The sequence below is a fragment of the Lepisma saccharinum genome, chromosome 3 (genome assembly GCF_977018435.1).
Source record: "Lepisma saccharinum chromosome 3, izLepSacc3.1, whole genome shotgun sequence".
In the NCBI taxonomy this organism is placed as follows: Eukaryota; Metazoa; Arthropoda; class Insecta; order Zygentoma; family Lepismatidae; genus Lepisma; species Lepisma saccharinum.
Genome location: NC_139231.1, coordinates 99,982,295 through 100,002,959, shown reverse-complemented (window position 1 = coordinate 100,002,959; position 20,665 = coordinate 99,982,295). Strand labels below are relative to the sequence as shown.

The window sequence follows — 20,665 nt, the reverse complement described above, 5'->3', positions numbered from 1 at the left end:
CCAAAGCTGTTGGTACATATTAATCGTCTATTAACCTTTTCAACCTGTAATTATAAAGTAGATACAGTCGCTATTTATGTTAAACTTTAGCTTTGTATTCTTTGGTATTCCGAAAAGTCATTATCGACATATTGTTATTTGATGTTGCTCGAACTTTTTTTTGTTCCCTTGGAGTTTCACGATATCTTCCCTTTCCTGTTACCTATCACTTTTGGAGGAGGGGACAAGTGCCCGTCTGTACCCTGCTATATCTGCCAATGCAACACAGTATATTAAAAAAAATTGCCCCCTCTAGGATTGACTTTGCCCCCCCCTAATAAGAATTCCTGGCTACGGGCCTGACTCTCTGCAGATGGCAGACTAGGGAATCGTTTTTGCCGACTATCCCTCGTATATCTTATTGACTTTCTCTGTGGTTGGTTGCAACCATAAACTACGGATTGATGGTTACCTTTTAAGACATTACCCTTGCACCTTTGAAGTCAAAACCGGAAATCAAGTTTCCTCCCCCGCCCGCGCCAAAAAAAAAAAAGATGTAAACATCCGGTGAACTCCGGTATCCTTTTTGCTAGGTAGTGGTTGGCAATCCTGTTATTTTCATAGCTTTGTTGATCGTTATGTGACATGGCGGCTAACAAACGTTGTTTTCGCATTCGATATTTCGTTACGTATTTATTGAGTATATTTTCTGTAAGTTTTGTTAACCATTCATAGAGGACAGATTTTGGTGTTTTTTATGGTTGTTAAAATAGTTTATATACTTCTAGGCAATGTGACAAAGTTATACTGGTATTCTTAGCATGTTAGCAATTTGAAAAATAGCAGTGCATGGCCATTCAGAATGTTTACATCCTGGAATAAAACGACTTTGCGGAAGTCAGGTATGTTGATATTTTGTTCACATTGTACTTAAGGATAAGTTTACCTTTCGACACGCGTTTTACTTTACTTGCAATTACTTGAGTAGCTCAAAGGTTACGTGTTAGCCATTTCAGTTGCACGTAATGAAAACAAAAACAAATCTCGGTGGTTACATGATAAATCCGTCCACCTTTGATCTTTCGGCTCAGAATGCATTTATGCATGGAAGTAATTTTCAGAAATTTTGGGGGTCTAAAATTTATGTGTATTTACAGATATAGAATGAGTAAGATGTCCGGGTCTGATTTCCGAAAACTTTTATGGTATACCGAACTTTCCCGCACGGCATTTCGATATTCTTACTAGAGGAAGTGGTTTATTTTACCTTGCCATTATGTCCAGTTGCGCAAAATACATTGTGATTTGGAATACACCCTAACCTTTGAAACTCTGTCCATACATATTTTTGCACTTTGAAATTGTGGAGGGTGACAATGTCGAAACAACAAATAACCGTGATAAGATAATTCTTTCATATCCTGCAATGCCTTCACCACTTTTATCTCTAAAAATATGTTGTCCACGCACACACACACACACACACATACACAAAAGGCCACTAGTACTTTGACCAGGTGGTGTCATAAGTGGCTCTTTATTCTCGGAAGACCATAAATCACATGACTAGGTGTTGGAAATATTTACAGAAGTAATGTCAATGCTAACAGACCTGAGCCTGAACTGCCTAACCTAATAATGAAAGCCTTTAGAAATGTAATAATCCTTTGTACCAACATCACATGACACATTAGCAGCAGCAGTCCATGTTGGAACACCTTGCAGTATTTTTCCAACTCGATGTTCAGAATAAAATGTACTTTTCGCCTGCACAAAAGAATGCATGCTTCCATGTAACAGGCTAGGCAAGGTCATAGATCATGTGCATATGCAGTTTAAAACTTGGTGAAAATAGCTCAAAAGTTTGAATTAAGATGCAAATGCTAATAGCATCAAACCTAAAGTCAGCTGCACATGATTCAATTGTCACTGAAAGACAGCATGACCCGACAAAATCAACATTGAAAGTTGGGTACTATTATAGTATGGGGGAGACACCTAAGAATGATATATTTCACACTTTTTTTTACATTGCTAACGTACTATTTTGGAATGCGGAACATTTCCTAAGGTGAAATAATGCATTTCTAACTAAGATAATGTCTATTTCTTACATTTACGAGTACTTACTGTTACTTGTTATTTCGATTCTGTAACATTATGGTGGGCGATAGCGTACTGGTTCAGGGCACGTTGTGCGAGTGTTTTGTCGATGTATGCAGTGTTGCAACCTCGTTCACCGGAAAATACCTACTTTCGTGCCCAGATTTGAAATTATGCTAATACCTCGCAAACCATAGACGTTAACCCCACAAACCATTCACGTTAGCCCCAAAAACAATTTTCCGTAAGGTTAGGTTAAGTTAGGTTAGGCAAGCATAGTTAAAAAAGAAACATACTCGACACGTCATGTTCTTGTGAAAACACGGCAAGTTTGAAGCACTGACTATGGGGTTACGTCATCTTAACACATGGGACATTGTGCTCTCGTGCAGAAAGCAAATGGCGGCAGCAGAAACAGCGTGTCGGACAGAGATTTTCGCAGAAAACAACATGTATTCACATTAAAATGGATCAAAACTACATTCACGAACTTCCACAACGCTACAGAAAATGATTCCCATAAGTACTTTCTCCTGTAAATTTGAAGAAATCCGTCTCCCCTATACTATAATGTTACCGAAAGTTGTTGAACAACTTCTTTTTGGGAATCTTTAGAGGTATGAAATTGCTCTTGTACACCAAATTTGACAATTTCACATTTTACAGAAAGGTCTGTGTTCACGGCAATAAGAGGGAATAGCAATTAGTCATAACAAAAGATGATAATATGCTTTTTGAAGAAAGTTGTATGGTTTATCAAAAATTTGAAACAAATGTGATATATTTCCTCTGTATTATTGTCTAAATGTAATCTGACATACCAGACAAAATGTGTGATCGTAATGAGATAATTTCATAAAGTAGTTGTTTTTCATTTTGTGCATCTAAGTTACAAAATATTATATTTTTATGGTTGACTAATTTATTATCACATCGCTTACAGCTATAGAGATATAAAATAATTTGGCCAAGTTCTTTTTGTTTTATTGCAATTTCATCATGGTATGTATGCAATTTTTAAATGGTTCAATTTCTATTTACGTCTGTTAACACATACTGCAAAGTTTTAGCAATTACTTACTGCGTGTTTCCTTGACACTGATTTTTCACTTCCCAATACATGGTTTCGTGGTTAGGTTAGGTGGGCGAGTTTTAGTTCTCTTAGCATTAAAATAAGATCCCTAGATGCCTTTTACTACTGATAAATAACTTTTTTTTTAAAAGAAAATCCAAAGAATGTTCATTACTTTAGGGAAGGTTCAAATTTTGTGTTCCAATGATTGCCAAAATTCTACGATAATTAGTATTTCTGCTAGGAGAATTTGAAAAATATCATAAAAAAAATCGGAGCCATTACTATTAATTTTTGTGTATTGAATGTGAATGTGCATACAACCTGTTTTCACAAATAGATAATACTGCAAGTAGTCCAAAATAGGAGTTTTTTCTTTACGTATATGTGCCTTATTTTGAGGTCAAATATCTCATTTGTTTGTGATTTCTGCACATTGAAACAAATTTTATGTTACATAAGCCATTGATAGCTATTGACTGAGAAAATTATGTAATTCTCAAGCGGGAACAGATGGCCAAGGCCCCAATAAAGCCAAAAAGTCATGCTGAAATTCTGACAGCATTATTAAAACTAATACTTCTAAGTTAACAATTTCATAAATTTACTCTCAATACTGCAGTCACACTTGCACAAAGGAAAGTAGCACCTCTTAATATCAGATACTAATGATAATCCTTTTTTGGTATAATGAAAAATATATTCACATGCAACTTGTTTTCCAAACAAAGTTATGAACTACAGAGCGACCCATTGAATTGTAGACTTCTGCATCGATGTTTACGCTATGGGCAAGCAAGCTACTTGCCACCATTTGTTGGGATTGTAGAGTGCCGATGAAGCAATCACACAACAATTTCAATTATTATTTTATAAAGTGGTTTACTTATCAGATTTATAAAAGGTGTTCATACTAGTTGTCTTCGATGCACACACACGTTTTTTATACATCTTTAATAAGACACCCGCTAAACCAGTTTTTATGGAGATCCTGAAAGTAGACCGAAGACTGGAATGATTCATGTGTGTTAATTCAATCGGCACATGAAGTTCAAAGTTGATTTCAAACAAGATTCCCGGGTGTAATAGTTCTATGTGATGTTTTATCTCTGAGGCAGGTTACAAAATGCTGTATACAAATCAAATCCACACCCTGGGAGAACTGAGATGTAAGATCCGCCAAGAAATTAGCAACATTAATCAACGAGAACTGCAGCGGTTTATGGGTAACTTCATCAAGAAGTGTCAAAAATTTGTGGATAACGAAGGTGGCCAGTTTCAGCACCAGCGGAAACTTGCACGCTTGATTCATGGACAGTCTTCAATGTCGACATACAGCTGCGAGCACCTTGCTTGTTGATAGTGCAAACATCGACGTGGCAGTTTACACTTCAATCACTCTGTACAAAATATTGATATTATATAAACAATCCAAATAAAATATAATACATAATTCACCAGTTTCAGAACATATTAGATGGAGTTGGCAACAGTGTCAGGGTGTGATAAAAAGTACCACATAAAACCATTCATTTCTTCTCTGTAACACATCTCCAAGAGCTAAAACTGACCATTTCTTTACTTATAGAAACATGGTAATAAGACTGTATTTTGAACACATTACAAGAGTAGATACTCGGAAAGAAAATCAGAATTGTCTTAGTGGTTTTGTATTTTATTTTTACTATTTAGCATTGCTTTTCTGCCACTTTGACTAATTGCAATGAAACATGCATAAATCTATGTTAAATTATTTACATATAAGAAGGTGACGTGTTTAACCTTTAAATGCCGGGTTGTGACATATTGTCACAAGGAGCTTTTTCTCGTAGTATGCAACTTTTTGGACATACTGTGCCTCGGATAATGTTCGGATATACATGTTTTGAGTTCTGCATGAGTCTTGAGGTATGTACTTAGCAATTAGGAAGGTTTAATTAACTTCATTTTTGTTATATTTGGGTGGGCGTCTGAAAATTACATTCGATTTTTCCTTGCTGTACATTTGATTTTTTTTTTCGTAAAGTATCTGCAATATGTGCACAATTTTTCCATGATAATGAAAAACATATCAGACAATATGTAGGTACCGTTTTGTACCTTTTCGTCCCGGCGTTGCTAGCGTGTGGGTCCGACGAATTTCAAATTTCATGAAAAAAAAGCAATTTTTTTCTTCTTCTTCTTGTACTCGATAAGGGAAAAGTTGGTTTTTATAGCGTAGCCTCATAGCTCCATGTGTACTGAACAAAACGAGGTATAATTTGTAACTCTAGCGTTCTTAGTTCCAGAGGTATAAAATTTTATTTAAAAACATGCGGAAGTTTAAAATTCACGCTGAAAACATGAGTTTACTGGCAAAACATGCACTGTCGTCTAAGGGTTAAGGTAATCAATTACCATAAAAATGTTACACCAGTGCATGTGTAGAATACTATTCATATTTATGTACTCTTTACTTGAAGTGTGTTATCCAGTACTTAATGTTCGCTTTTTATATTGTATATATGTACGCAGAGCAATGTTTTGACTGTCAGAGTATTTATTGGACTGAGTCGAACAAACAAAAATAGATTGCAAATTGTAGAAATTTAACTAATTGACAATGAGTATCAAGTATTCATAAATGCTTGTAATGTATTTTCACATGTAGGTAGTAAAATTTTGAGTTATTTATATCTGCATTTGTGTGAGTGCACAAATTTAACTTTTTGTGTCCCAAGCGTCTCGATCGAGATACCCAAATGTAACCCTCACGGTCCCAAGCATCTCGATCGAGGCGCTGTGTCAAGGTCGTAGTTTTTACGTTATAACTTTTCTATTTTTGGCAAGAATTTCGATTTTTTTTACATTGTTCCTAACACATGTATTTAACAGAAATGTTTTTTTTGCTTTTTTTTTGTCGTCATGAAAATGGAGGGGGAAAGCTGGGAAAAGGGCCTTCTCTTTTGCTTCTCTTTTCAAGGTCAAATTTTTGCCGACAAAGAAAGACCGTCTTTGTTGTTCTAAAGCAATGCTTTTCACTTCCTCCTGTGAACTGCATTTGAAGGACGCTTGTTTATCAGTATCCGATGTCAAAATGAAAGTTTTCCGTGAGGGCACAAGCAGGGGAAGGGGGAAGACTGGTTGTTAAATCTGCGTTGTGAGAATGGAATTTCGAAGCGCGCTGAAGGAAACCTTTGTTTTTTTAGCACAAGTGTCCACAAGTTGCAAAAGAGGCTACCCTGCATTCTCTAAAAATAGGATTTCAAGCAGCTGCAAGAATTGGCGCTCATTTTTCACTGCGTTCTAGCTTTTCGTCCGTGAATGTTGTGCGTAGGTGTCGTTTTGTGCCCAAATGCGAGGACATTTTTTGGGGTGAAGTGACAATTTTTTAAAATATTTTTTGGGGGTTTTCTCCCTTCCCCCTCCATATATACGCCAAATTTGCATAAATTTTGCATTTTGACATTTTTTCGGGGGGGGGGGGGGAAACGCCATTTTTTAAAAGAAAAGTATTTTTGAGGGGATTTCCCCCCTTTCCCCCTCAATATGTACGCCGAATGTGCATAAATTATATATCGTCTGAATCTGTGATTTATTCTGCATACAACGGTATATCTTTCATATCTCTAGGGCATTTAGTTTCTGAGCTATAGTCATTTCAATGTAACTCTGCATTTTGAAGCTTGAATCAGTGGCCATTCCTTTTGGGGGTACAACTCAAGTTACACTGGTCATATGATAATGATGCAGATATTATTTTTGTGTTCCTTACATGTCAGCGATAATTTCTATGTGCATTTTAAACTTTTCATATCCTTTTTTTCGGGGGGCGGGGGGGAGAAACTCCATTTTTTTAAAAAAAGTATTTTCAGTGGATTTCCCCTCTTTCCCCCTCCATATATACGTCAAATGTGCATAAATTATATATCTTCTGAATCTGTGATTCATTCTGCATACAACGGTATATCGTTCATATCTCCAGGGCAAATAGTCTCTGAGCTAAAGTCATTTCAAGGTACCGCTGCATTTTGAAGCTTGAATAATTTTCCATTCCTTTTGGGGGTACAACTCAAGTTACATTGGTCATATGAAATAATGCAAATATTTTTGTGTTCCTTACATGTCAGCGATCATTTCCATGTGCATGTCGACACTGTCATGTACTTTTTTCTTGAGGGGAGGGTGGGGGAACCAAATTTTTTTCCCTGAAATTTTGGAATTTTGAGAGTTAGCCCCCTCTCCACCACCACATATACGCCGAATTTGCATAAATTTCATATAGTCTGAATCTCTGGTTCATTCCGCGTACAACGGTATATCACTCATCTCTCTAGGGCAATTAGTCTTCGATCTACACCATTTAATTGAAACTCTGCATTTTGCTCAAAATCGGCTTGGGCACCAAGGGGGTTACATGTGAAAATGGCCTTGGGTTCCAAAAGGTTAAATGTATATTTCATAAGTATTCTCACAAGGGATGTTTTGGTGATACATGATTATTATTTATACGACCCCAGTAGTTGCTGCAGAAAGAAAGCAATCCTATTCTGCCTGGCCCTCAGAGTACAATGCTTCAACACCTCACTCACTTTCTGACAGAACTACAACCACCACCTACACCCATCCTTGGTCAACTATGGTTATCCTTGCCCTGTTCATGAAACAAGCAAATATTCCTATCTGCCTGACACACACCCTCAAAGTGACCTCACACCAACCTTCTAATACAGGGTGTCTACCAGTCAAGAAATCAACAGGTAGGTCAGGAAAGTCAAGAAATTTTGCTTGTGGTCAAGTATTTTTGCTATTTTTTTTTTTTTTTTTTTTTACAGTATAGTGGATTTACATTGTTATGCAGGGTGTTTATAAAGTTTGTTTCCATCACGTAGGAGGTGATTCTACAAGTGAAAATGAACGCAGAAGTTCATGTGACGAAATGCCGAAAAAGGCACCCATTTGGATTTATTGAAGTGGAAAAAAGTGTGAAAATTATGTTTACAAGGAAATAGTGGCACAACGGCCAACCATATGACCACGGCTAAGAGCGTTCCACAAAGAAATGCGGCATGCTCTATTCAAGAAAGCACATGTGAGGTGTGTGAAGTTGATGCCCAATCGATTCCCCAAAGGAATCGAATGGGTCTGTTGAAGTCATGGGGATAGGGAAGGGTTTTATGGAGTGTTTAGCATGGCGATATTTTTGTTCGCAATGTTGTGTTGTCGATATTTGTATGTACCCACATGCACAAAGGCCAAAGTGTGACCTTGACTTTGGTGTTGCCACTAGGGGTGCTAACACGGTAGTTTTCTTTCGGCAGGAGAGCACCAGGTTACCAACCCACATTTGCAGTTGAATACGTACGAGTGGAGGGATGTGAACTTGGGGCGAATTGGGCAAACCTCGCAATAGGCACGGCCCATCGTGTACAGTGCACTAGTGTTCATCGTCTACGGGTCGGCAGATATCCAGCAGTAGGGATGGCTGCATACACCGCAGAGGAGCTGGCAGACATGCATCTGATTTATGGCCAAACAGGAAGTAATAGCCATGCAGCATGGCATTTGTATGGGGAATGGGAAACAGGATCAGTGCTACCACCCCGTCAAGAAATTGGAGGACCACGAAGTGTGCGCACAGATCAGTTTGTGGATGTGGTGTTAAATGCTGCCAGGGATCGTCCTGACACCAGTACGTGCGCTATAGCCAGTGCGCATAACACCTCCCATGTTAATGTGTGGCGTGCTCTGTCCGAAGAGGGGATGTACCCTTTCAAACTCCAAAAGGCACAAGACCTTTTACCTCAGGACTTTGGCCCATGTGTGGTGTTTTTGCATCAGATGGAAACTATCCCGAATTTTGCGAACAGGGTGTTGTGGACCGATGAAGCAACGTTCACCAAAATGGGTGTGTTCAATAGTAAAAATAGTCACGTTTGGGATTTTGCAAACCCACATGCAAATCTTGTGGCACACCATCAGCACAGGTTTGCAGTTAACGTGTGGTGTGGGATAGTGCATGACCATTTGATTGGGCCGTATATTTTCCCTGTTCGCCTGTGTGGTGGCACATATCATGCATTTCTTCGTGATGTTTTGCTTGAACTGTTGGAGGATGTACCTTGGCACCGAGGCAACACGATGGTGCACAACCACATTTTGATTTGTTATTTCGGCACACATCCTGTAATATCACCCCCAACCTCAACAAAATCAGACATAATGTATGGTCTCTCCTTCCCGTTCTTCACAATGATCCCGACACCAGAAACATTTTTTCAGACATGGACAGGCTTTTAATTGCCCCTCCCCTCTTCCCTCAAATCTTGAAGAGCTGCATAATCCACAATACCCCTTCAACCCTACAACCAAGAATGTTCCTGGTCACAAATGCAACCACCCAAGGTGCAATACTTGTCCAATTCTCATCGCTTCCGCATCTATCCAGAGTCACAGTGCCACAGACAGATTTACTGTCCACCAATAAAAGGATCTGCCCCATCTCAAACCTCATGTATATACTCACCTGCAGCATCTGTGGTGACTTTTACCAGAGGGGGGGGCGGGGTGGGGGACATTCACAGCCTTCAACCTCAGGATCATACCGCTCTTCTACCCGAAACCTGAACTTCAATGTCACCATTCACAGTGGTCATAATACTTCTTTTATAAGGTGGCTATTCACCGCAAATTCCTTGAATTCTGGAAATTCTGTGTGCATTAGTGTCTTCTAGAATTTGCATGATATTTAAATTTATATACAGGGTGTACATAAAGTGTATGACCAGGGTGTCTACCAGTCTGGAAAACCTGCAAAAGTCAGGGAATTTAATTTTTTCTGGAAAAGTCATGGAAATTGACTATTTTTCTGGAAAAAAATGTATTTGTGTAGACCTTGTATGTGTTCAGTCTTTCTGGGCCATACCAAAGCTAGTGACTTGCTACTGGCATTTCAAGAATGTGTAAAAGGTATCAATTTGAAAAACATAGCGCAATATCCATGGATGGACCAGCAGTTAACTGGAAATTTCTCACCCTTTTCAAGGAAAACATAGCTATTAATGAGCCAGAAAGTACAACATTGCTGGAAATAGGAATCTGTGGACTTCATATTCTTGATGGTGCTTTCAAAGCATTTTTTCAGAGTTCTGGTTGGAACGTAGTGGTATTCTTAAGGGCAGTGTACAATTTATTTAAAAATGTTCCAGCTGAGAGAGCAGATTTCACAAGAATTACAGGATCAAAAGTTTTTTTCAAAAAAGTGTTGTTTAATTCGGTGGTTATACAATGGAAGTGTGGTGGAAAAACACAGTACCTTTTACTATTTCTGAAAACCTATGCTGACAGAGTTTCTGGTACCAAGGAACAACCACCGGACCTTGTGGCCGAGTGGTTAGCACATCGCGCTGCGACGCCAAGGGTCCCAGGTTCGAACACTGCTTGGGCTTGGTTGTTTGTGAATGTCCATTCATCAATTTCGTCACTCATCCCCATCTTCGCAAATTAACCAAGAGGCACAAAATGCGAAGTAAAATAAACTAAATCAATCAAGCAAGGTGTAAAAGCTTTAAAACTATTAAGTCACAAGTGAGCAATCCTCTGTTACCAGTCAGACTAGCTTTCTTTCAAACTATTGCAGCTGATATGGAACCCTTTATTGTCAGTTTTCAGTCTGATTCACCAATGGTGCCTCTACTTTATGAATATTTGCTGAAGCTACTGAAATCCTGTATGTCCAGGTTTATAAAGAAGTCCATTCTGCTTGAAGCTGTAAGTTCTGAAGATCTTTTGAAACTAAATCTAACTGATCCAGAATGTGTGTTCTGCAAAAGAAGTTGACATTGGGTATGCAACTTTAGCAGCATTTAGATCTGTGAAACTATCTGACGTTCCGATGTTACGTTTTCGTGAAGATTGTCTGAAAATATTACAATGTTTGTGTAAGAAGATATGTATAAAATCACCATTGAAATATAGGCTCACATATGGTGCAGCATGTCTCGCCAGCATCTGTTTTGGATTGAAAAGTAGGTGAAGACCAAGTAAATGTGGCATTACAAGTCCTAGTTGAAAAGTGCCATTTTTCTGGCCCTGTTGCAGGTGATATAAAACTGTTCTATACTGGCTTATGTAGTAATGACAATGTGATTGCAAGAATGAAAAATTTTGACATTTCTGTTGATTGGCTGGATCAGATGTGGATGACAGTTCTTGAAGACTGTAACAACAGTGCCTTTATACTGTTTGTCCAGAAGATTTTAATGCTTTTACATGGAAATGCTTCTGTTGAGCGCAGTTTCTCTGTAAATAAGCAATGCCTTGTGGATAATCTTGATGAGGACTCACTTATTGCCCAACAATGTATACATAATGCAATTGTAACTTATGGAGGGGTTGAAGAAGTCCCTATAACAAAATCTTTAATCTATGCAGTAAGGAATGCAAATGGAAAGTGGAACGAAGCATGATACAAGAGAAACTCAGAAGACTCGTTTAGAAGAGAGGGAAAGAAGTATGGCAGAACTGAAAGAACTGAGTACAAAGAAAGCTAAAAACCTCGAGAGATCTGCAAAGGAAATTCAAAAAGTTGATGAAAGCATTAAAGAAGTAGATAGTGTAGTTGTCTTTTTTCGAGTAATGTGTTCTTTTGAAACTTTCACATGTTAATGAACGCCAATTATATGTGTTAGAAGAACATTTCTAGTATTCAAATTGTGCATTTATTTTAAAGGAAGAAAACTATTGTACAAAATTACATTCAGTTTATAAACATATATATTATTTTTCGTATGACTACTGAATTGTTATGGAAATAATTAACTCCAAAAAATTGGTAAAACAATTATTTTATAATGTGTTGGTGGAGGATGGCTATAAGGGGGTGAAGGGAGGCCATCAATAATTTCACATAATGTGATAATGAAAGCTTGCTAGTATATTGATAAATTTCCATAAATATACAGGTACAAGAGGATAAAGTATGCTTTGTGGTGAAAAGTTTAATCTGATGTACTACAGTTGACAGTTTTAAACTTGAGTGTGACTAAGTGTGAATTTTCATCTAAGTGCTCTGATTTTCTTACATATAAGAAAATCCCCCACACACTCCCCTAATCGCTGCTACTGTACATACATGTTCATCTAAATTAATTGCCCTAATGACTTGGGTCTGGAAAACCTGGAAAAGTCAGGGAATTTCGTTTTCACAAAATAGTAGACACAGTTTAATTATTAATAAATCAGAAACGAATGAAGATACAAATTAACTGGTGGCAATGATAGATAAACTCAAAAAGTTTCATGTTCTGTATCAGTACACTTCTGTGTGTGCTTTTGTCGCACGGAGAATGTCACATGTTCGGGTCAGTATGTCGACAGTCGCTATCGCGTGTTATTTTCTGGCTTTCAGTTCATATGTTCATCACTTATGCCCCATAAAAATTTGTGACACATGCATAGGTATGACACAAACCCTTTATATTGTTAATATATTTGTGTGGGTGATGAGAGGTGGTAATACGTAAGGTCGAAATGCAGAGAGCATTTTCTTGTACTCTGAATTTTTGGATAGTACACCTTCAATACCAGGAATCATACTCGAATATTTTCATGGTCCTGGAGTGGCCACCCTGTTTTAGCCTCTGGGTAGAGATAATCCACTCCTTACAGTAATGCACCAACACCTTATCACTGAAATCCTGGGAGAGGGCCTATATATCAACCGTGCATGCAACTGTACCCCCTGACCTGAACAAGGCTACACATTAACTTTCCAAACCCTATCTCCAACCCTCAGCACCATTCCTAACACATTCCTTCCGATCCCATTGCCTCCCTCATGCACAACACCCTATCATTCACAATTTTCAACAATTCTGTTGAGTTTTCTTGCCAACTGGCAACCTTGCTGGTCCAACCATTACCCTTTATCTAGAACAGAAGATTTAGCTCATGGCATTGTAAATTAAACATTTCCGGTATCTGTTGAGTATTCCCTATTTCATTCTCATTGTATATGTAATATTTTCCAGGTTTTAAAGAAGATTGAAAATAGAAGGGTGTAACAATGATATAATCAAACATTGGAGCCGTTATACATTATGGACTCATTCACTATAGCATGCCATAACCCTGCATGTGAAGGATATTCATTAGTATTATGCTGAGAAGTTTGAAACGTAATTATGAAATAGGTAAGTATTTTTGGTTTTGGTATAAACCCTTCATTGTTTTGGAAATGTAATTTCCTTGATGGTGCCCATTGCTGGCTTCAGAATTTCGATATGAATCAAATCCCAAATAGACAGGCTCAACTTCAACTGGCTTCATTTGAACTTTGTGATTTGAATTCAGGAATTTCTATACATATGGAGAGAAACTGATGAATAGAGACTGGATTTTAAAGGGGAAAAAATAACTAAAAACTACAAAAAAAAAGGGAAAATTATTGCCAAAGTAAGGAAATAAAAAAGAACTATAGTTTTATTTAGCCCTTTTTATATATGAATGGGTATATATTGTGCTTTCATTTAAAATAATATTTTTAGTGGAGTGAAAAAATAAACTAGTACATTTTCACTTTTTTTAAAGGTGAAGTACAGCGAATAATATTACCATCTGTTTCGATGAATTTTTTCTTGAAACAGCTTACCGCATTCCCATAGCTTGCTGCTGCTTTTATCTGGCTTCACCATTTCACTGACACTCAATACTGTCATCACTGTCACAGTAAATTTAAAACTATTCTAAAAAACTTCACAATAAAAGTCTAAATTTAGCAGATAAGTCCACTTTCAACTCAACAGGCGTGCTGCTTATAATACGTTCGTTACTGCTTAATGTCAGATGGCATTGCTACAACGTACACTCATGGAGGGAAGGTAAGGTAGAAGGTGCTTGTTCTTTATTTCCTCTAAGCTGCACCAAATAAGACATTTGTTGAATGTTTTGTGTAGGGAAAATTCAGCCATACAAAATATTCGATATCCTGTCAATAAAGGGACCAAGGAAGATGTCTTTTAAAAAGGGAAAAAAAGGAATGTATGCTGAGAAACTAGTCAATGAAGGGACCAGAAAGGATAATGTATTTAAGAAAGGGAATGTTGGCTAAGAAAGGGAAATCAAAACCACGTAATCTTGTTGGAGAAAGATAATAATTGACACTTTTGTTATTTATTCCATGATCCATGTTAAAAAATAAAAAAAAGGAATTCCTTTTAATATGTGGTCTCTACTGATCAAAATACGCAATGTTAGCCATGATCATTAATAACACTGGGGAACAGCGAAATTGCGGCACAGTGTTTGAAAGCTAATTTAGGGCAATTTCATGCTGCTGAATAATGATATAATAATATATTTCCTGAATTGGTTCTAATTTATGAAATAAATGCAACTAAACCAAAATGGCAAAAACATAAGATATACATATAAATGAACTTCCAACAACAATTTAATATTTCTTTTTGTGATTACAATCATTATTATAAAAATAAATGTAAAAAGGCCTATGATCAAAATAATTAAGAAAATATGTACACAATGAAGTAACAAACTATTCATGATTGGGAAAAGAGAGACGCGGTAGTATATAAATACGGAGAAACTAGTACTCACTTTTATCCGCGAAGCTGGCTCACACGTGTGAACGACAAAGAAATAGACTAGAAACCACGCTACCACCCACAAAGTGGGAGCATGCTAAGAATAACATCGAATACATGCTGCAAATCTTGGAAAACCAAAAAACTAGGTCTTTACGCAACAAACTTCACCACTTGGGAGGAACGTGGCCGAGTGAGAATGCAATCAACCCAGATGACGGACATGGAAAAAACATAATAAATCTGTCAAATCTCTCAATCCCCAACAAATTCAAAGAACTCCTTGCCTACGGCGATAAGTTTAATGTACAAAACAGTAAACCACCCACCCTCGACCTCATATGTGCGGCAGAAAAAGCAGCTTGCTTTGCTCCCAAACCCCAAGATTCGGAAAACATCAGAACGTCAGCAGCCGGAATTTTTCAAAAAGTGATGACCAACAGTGAAACCAGGAAACCTAATCCAGTGCACCAAGAAATCTCTTCTGTCCTTTCCGATTTTGGCAAATGGCTGAACGCCAATGATGTTTGGTGTTTAAAGTCTGACAAAACAAACCAGTTCGTAATCATGCACAAAGGTGATTACTCCACGAAAGTGATAGACAAACTGAACAGTGACTCGTACAGTGTCATCAAAAAAGACCCCACAGACAGGTACAATAGAATTGTGAAAAATGCAGTGAAATCTAGTGCCATACTTAGTGAACAAGACCACAAATTCCTCCTCAATCCCCACCCTTCACCTGCCATTGCCTATGGCATTCCTAAAACTCATAAACCTGGAATCCCCATGCGACTTATAATAGCTGGCTTCAATTACCCCACAGTTCACCTAACAAACTGGCTAAAAAACAAAATATCTCTTTTCAACCACAAACTTACATACGTGTTCCGCAACAGTGCCGATGCTAAAAATCTGGTAACTTCAATAGTGCAAGCTGACAGTGCAAAACTAGCCAGCATTGATATAGTAGACATGTACAGTTCAATTCCCATAGACCTAGCACTGCGTTCGGTGGAAAGATGGCTGACAACTAACAGAATCCCGGCCCTAGAGGTTCAGGAGATAACCAGACTATTGGAAGTTTGTCTAAAACACAATTACTTTCAGTTTGAAGATAAATTCTACAACCAATCCGAGGGCCTTGCGATGGGCAACCCGCTATCAGCTCCTTTAGCCAACATCGTCATGCACCTGGCTGAAAAAGAGATACTCCACACTCCAGAACTACAACACATCCGATATGGAAGGTACGCGGACGACACAATAGTTGTATATAAAAAGGCAGAAGAACTCAACCTCCTAGTGAACAAACTAAATAGCATCCACCCCAGGCTCAACTTCACCGTAGAGCATGAAAAACTTGGTAAAATCAACTTCCTGGACATCACCATCAGCCGTGCACTTAACAAATTCACAACCACCGTCTACAGAAAACCGGATGCAGGCAACCAGTACATACATGCTCTCTCTAGCCATCCCCCTAAGCAAAAAGCCAATGTGTGGCTAAACTTTTATCGAAGAGCCTTCTCCTACTGTGGCAAAGAAGAGGATCTACGAGAGGAGATAGCCACCATCACAGAAATAGCCCTGAAGCATGGCTACACTGAATCACAACTCTCCACTTGGTGCAGTAAGGCGGAAATACAGGTCAGACACCCTAACCTACCACAATCAACCCATCCACAAGCAACCCAGCCACAACCAACCCCCAGCGACCAATATAAATGGTTTGCCTTCCCCTACCATCCCACCACTTCCAACCGCATAGCCAAAGCCCTTCTCCCATTTGGCATCAAAGTAGCGCACAAACCCAACTCCAAAATAACTGACAAACTAAACAAGCACAAACGGTACTTCCTCTCCCCCCTTGACAACCCAGGTGTATATGATGCTGAGTGTGAGTGCAAGGCTCATTACATCGGCAGGTCCATCAGATCTGTCAATGAAAGAATCCAACAGCACCTAGCAGATGCGAAAAAAGCCCAACCCACTACCGGTCTTGCTAGACATATCAAATACAATAGCCATAAAATTCAAAAGGTTCGAGTCAAACACACTGCCCACACGCTCATAGACACCAAAATCAAGGAAACGCATGCCATAATGCACTTCCCGCACGAACTAAACATCGATAGCGGGCAAGCGCACCATACTTGGATTCCACTACTGCAGCAGTTATCGCCCGGAAATAGCAGACGACGTACCAAGACGCACAGCGCACCTAACGGCAACCAGAGAACTACGAACAAAAGACGCACGCCAAGCAACAGCGCAGCAAGTTCCAACGAGGATGGTGGCAGTGGCCACTGAAATTAATCGAAAAAGAAGAAAAAACAGCTTCGCGGATAAAAGTGAGTACTAGTTTCTCCGTATTTATTTTAACAAACTATGTGAAACGTTTTCTATACGATTTCCTGCTGTATTGCTTTTTAGCACAATCCCTCTGTAAGCTCCAACAGTAGTCGGCCATCACGTGGCGATTCCACCATCCCTGGTACCTTTCTTCCATTATCCTTATATCCTGATGGGACCTTTCTCCCCGTTCTTCACTAAAATCACCAACGTTCTAAGGGAATCTGTCAATGTGGCTATGTAGAAAATGTATCTTCACACTCATATTAGCTCCCAATTTCTCAAAATTTTTCAACATATATTTCCAACTATATCGGGGTACTTTTCTGCTCTGTGATTCCCCAAAAAGTTTTTGATGATGGACACAAAGCTCAGTCAGGCCTCAGATTCGATGTAAGACATGTAAGTTGTAAAATTGGCATCATTTATAAGTGTACGAATTTGTGGTCGTCCGTCAGAGATTCCTGCCTTCAATTTTTCAATACTTAGTCCTGGAAAAGTGTGGCATATATCAACCCAAGTTTAATATGCAGTGGCGGAAGGATGATTTTGTCCCTATCTATCAGCGGTTCATGAATTATATTAGCTTTTCCCACTAATATTTTCCCTTGGGGGCCAAACTTTTATCGTCCAATGCTTTTCTCTAGCACGACTATCCCACAAACATAGGAAACAGGGATACTTTGTGTACCCACTTTGCTGTCGTAGTAAAAAAATCACCATCTTCAAATCCACACACACGAGCCACTTATGTTCAGCTTATTCAATTTTTTTCTAAAACCATTTTTATGTTTTGGTATTCTTCCTTAAGGTTTGTTGAGTGTCCGATATATTGCCTAGCAATGCTTCATAAGTTACCTAGCAACAATTTACAAATAAATAAATAAGTTTCTTATGGGAATTTCAGCCCATTATCAAATTTTGATATTACCGAGAAAAGCATAGAGTAATTTTACCTCCTACATTTCCCATGTTGTGTTTATTTTTATAACTGGAGTCAATTCAACTGAACCAATCATACAATTGGCAATCACAGCTGTTTTGTGTGCTGAAACTGTTATTAAACTTTATGCCGCAAAATAAAATCTTTTTTTTGTTCCCCAGTGTAATAAATAAATGTAATTCATACTGGAATTTTTGCATTATAAAGCATTGTTCATTGTAGTATGGTTAATTTTCAATTTCACTTGTTTAAAGTCGGAAATTTGTTTTTAGTGCTCTTTGTGTTCAGATAGGATTATTCAGGCTGGGTGTTGATTGTAAAGAGGGATCTGAGCATCTTTGGAATATGCCTCTTCCATCCATTTGATAAGGTTTAAATGTTTCCAAAATGTTGACTTTTTAGAAAGTATTATGTAGTGTTGGTCCTCCTCCGTATAGGGCCGGTGTCAACCCACATCGTGAGGAAATTGGGGAGCTTCGAATGAGTAAGCGTAATCCGGTCCCGGAAACCTATTATAATGGCTGGGGATACGTCGGGCTGACCCCCCGACTATTCCAATACTGGTTGCAGATCTCCACGCTTAGAGGTGATGAAGGAAAGCGTGGGAGGGAGACCGGCAGTCGGGAGGTAAGCCAAGGCTCTTCAGGGCTGTTGCGCAAAGGATTATTATTATTATTATGTAGTGTTGTGATGGTGCTAGCTTGTTTGGATGTAACAGCAATACTAATAAAAAGTACTTTTATTAATTTACACTTTATACTTTGATAGACATTTAGGGCATGTAAATAGCTAGAGAAGAAACATTTTTTTTCTCATTAAATGTAGGATAAATAATATGTGTCTACACATATGAAGTTTTCTTTTCTTGCAATGAAATTGGTCTTTATAAAATCACTTGTAGATAATTTTCATTTAAAAACAAAAAGAATAATTACTAAGTTGAATTATCCAGCAGTATATCCGATTAATTAAACATGTCAACTGTGCTGTGCTATGGTGATTTTTTCTTTCTATTCACAGATACTAACATTGCTCATCAAGTAAGAAATCACGATGATTCTCCCACCTCCTAATGACATGGATTCCAGATTCCTCAGACTTCTGACTCCTGTCAGTGATCTCGAAAATAACTTTGAAGTGGATATAGCCAAGGTATGAAATAGAAACCACGGTTCACTACTTTTGCAGTGAATAATGCATAATTATTTATAGCTTTTTCTCAATTTGAAAAGTTACTTTGAATGATTATTATTAGTTATTACTGGTTTATTATTTCTTTTTATACAGAGTGTTTCAAAAGTCACACAACCCAAACTTTGAAAATTTACATCATGAGAACCGTAAAATATATTCACACTGGGCTTTCTGCATTATAAAGCCTCATCCATTGAGATATTTTTCGATGATTAACATTATCAGTTTGCCAGTTCACTCCATACAGAAAATTAAAATTAGATAAATTAATAACTGTTGGAAGGCATCATTAAAGTTTTTCCAGAAATTCATTTTTGTGTAAGAAAAATGTGTAAGAAATTATTGAAGGATCACAATTAGATGACTGATGGCATGTTCATCTATAATTTGCGACCAATATGGATAACGTGCAGCATTTGATGAATTTGGAACTGGCGATAAAATAGTTTAAGTGAAAACATTCCATTTTATCTCTAGCTTGGCAACACTAGCAGTTCGAAATTTTGTCAACGAACACATGCAACATGTGCTTAAATGTTGGTCATACATTTGCATGAAAAATCAAAATCGTAGTTTTGCACCAAAAATTGATTTTTAAGTGTAAAATTATGTGCACCTGGCAACACTTATTTCAACCCAGCTGGCAGAGGTAGTTATGAAATGGTAAAGGTGAGTCATAAATTCGGCTACTTTATGTCCCAATTTCGTTGAGTCTGTATATTTCTTCTACTAGGTCTACTTTTTATTATTGTTATTACAATTTGCACATTTAATGTTCTGATTAAATCACTAAACTAATCATGTAGGCTATCATTCAGTTAATAAATTTATGTAATCATTTATCCAAATTAAACAAATAACATATTATTTTATAAATATTGTTAATTTGGATCTAAAGATTATAGTTTTTCTTGTATGTACGCATTGCTTGCATTGTAGAATTATTTTCCTGTAGTTTATGGTTATTACAAGCATAAGAAAACAGTTTTTCGTTGTGACGTTTCAGGAGAACACACACTCCCTTCATTAGACATTTATTTTCATTTTGACTTAAGATACAGTTATAACAATCGTTAGCAATTTTTTAAACAAAAATAATCCGTTATGTAATGGATGTTGTGAGTGTTACATTGTTTAATATAGCAACTTAACTGTGAAAAGAAGCAGTCTGTTTTATTTTTATTTCAGATAAAAAAAAGTTGATCACATTATTTTTTTATTTAAAATTGTGAATCCCAAATATCATAAGGTAATTCAACATCAAGGTAACAGAAAACATCAAGAGACTTTGTGAAAACAATGATGAATTTGAATTCTAAATGTAAGGATGGGTAAAAAGCAACATTTTAAGTAACATCGGACAATAAGGGGTCAAAGGGTAAAAGCCCAAATTTAGAAATTTCTCATAATTGTAATTATGCAAAATTATCCAATGCT

General features: G+C 37.5%; 2 protein-coding genes across 2 annotated transcripts in view; both read left to right on the top strand.

Annotated features, from left to right (window-relative positions):
- Positions 1-597: 597 nt before the first annotated feature.
- Cap-H2 (Chromosome associated protein H2) overlaps positions 598-20,665 on the top strand; it is a 72,641-nt gene continuing 52,573 nt past the window's right edge. The window contains exons 1-3 of the mRNA XM_083119690.1: positions 598-690; positions 13,165-13,326; positions 19,055-19,186. Coding sequence (XP_082975816.1) covers positions 19,088-19,186 — 99 coding nt within the window. The 5' untranslated portion in view covers positions 598-690; positions 13,165-13,326; positions 19,055-19,087. The remainder of the gene's footprint in view (positions 691-13,164; positions 13,327-19,054; positions 19,187-20,665) is intronic.
- LOC145985620 (uncharacterized) lies at positions 14,854-19,078 on the top strand. Its single transcript, XM_083119691.1, has 2 exons — positions 14,854-15,819; positions 19,055-19,078. The coding sequence occupies exons 1-2, from the start codon at positions 14,854-14,856 to the stop codon at positions 19,076-19,078; spliced, it is 990 nt and encodes a 329-aa protein (XP_082975817.1).

What these genes read in the sequence shown, in the direction of transcription:
- LOC145985620 (XM_083119691.1), top strand. Translation starts at nt 14,854, where the DNA reads ATGCTGCAAATCTTGGAAAACCAAAAAACTAGGTCTTTACGCAACAAA. An exon ending in AGATAACCAGACTATTGGAA is followed by an intron (nt 15,820 to 19,054) that starts GTTTGTCTAAAA and finishes TTCTATTCACAG; the next exon opens with ATACTAACATTGCTCATCAA.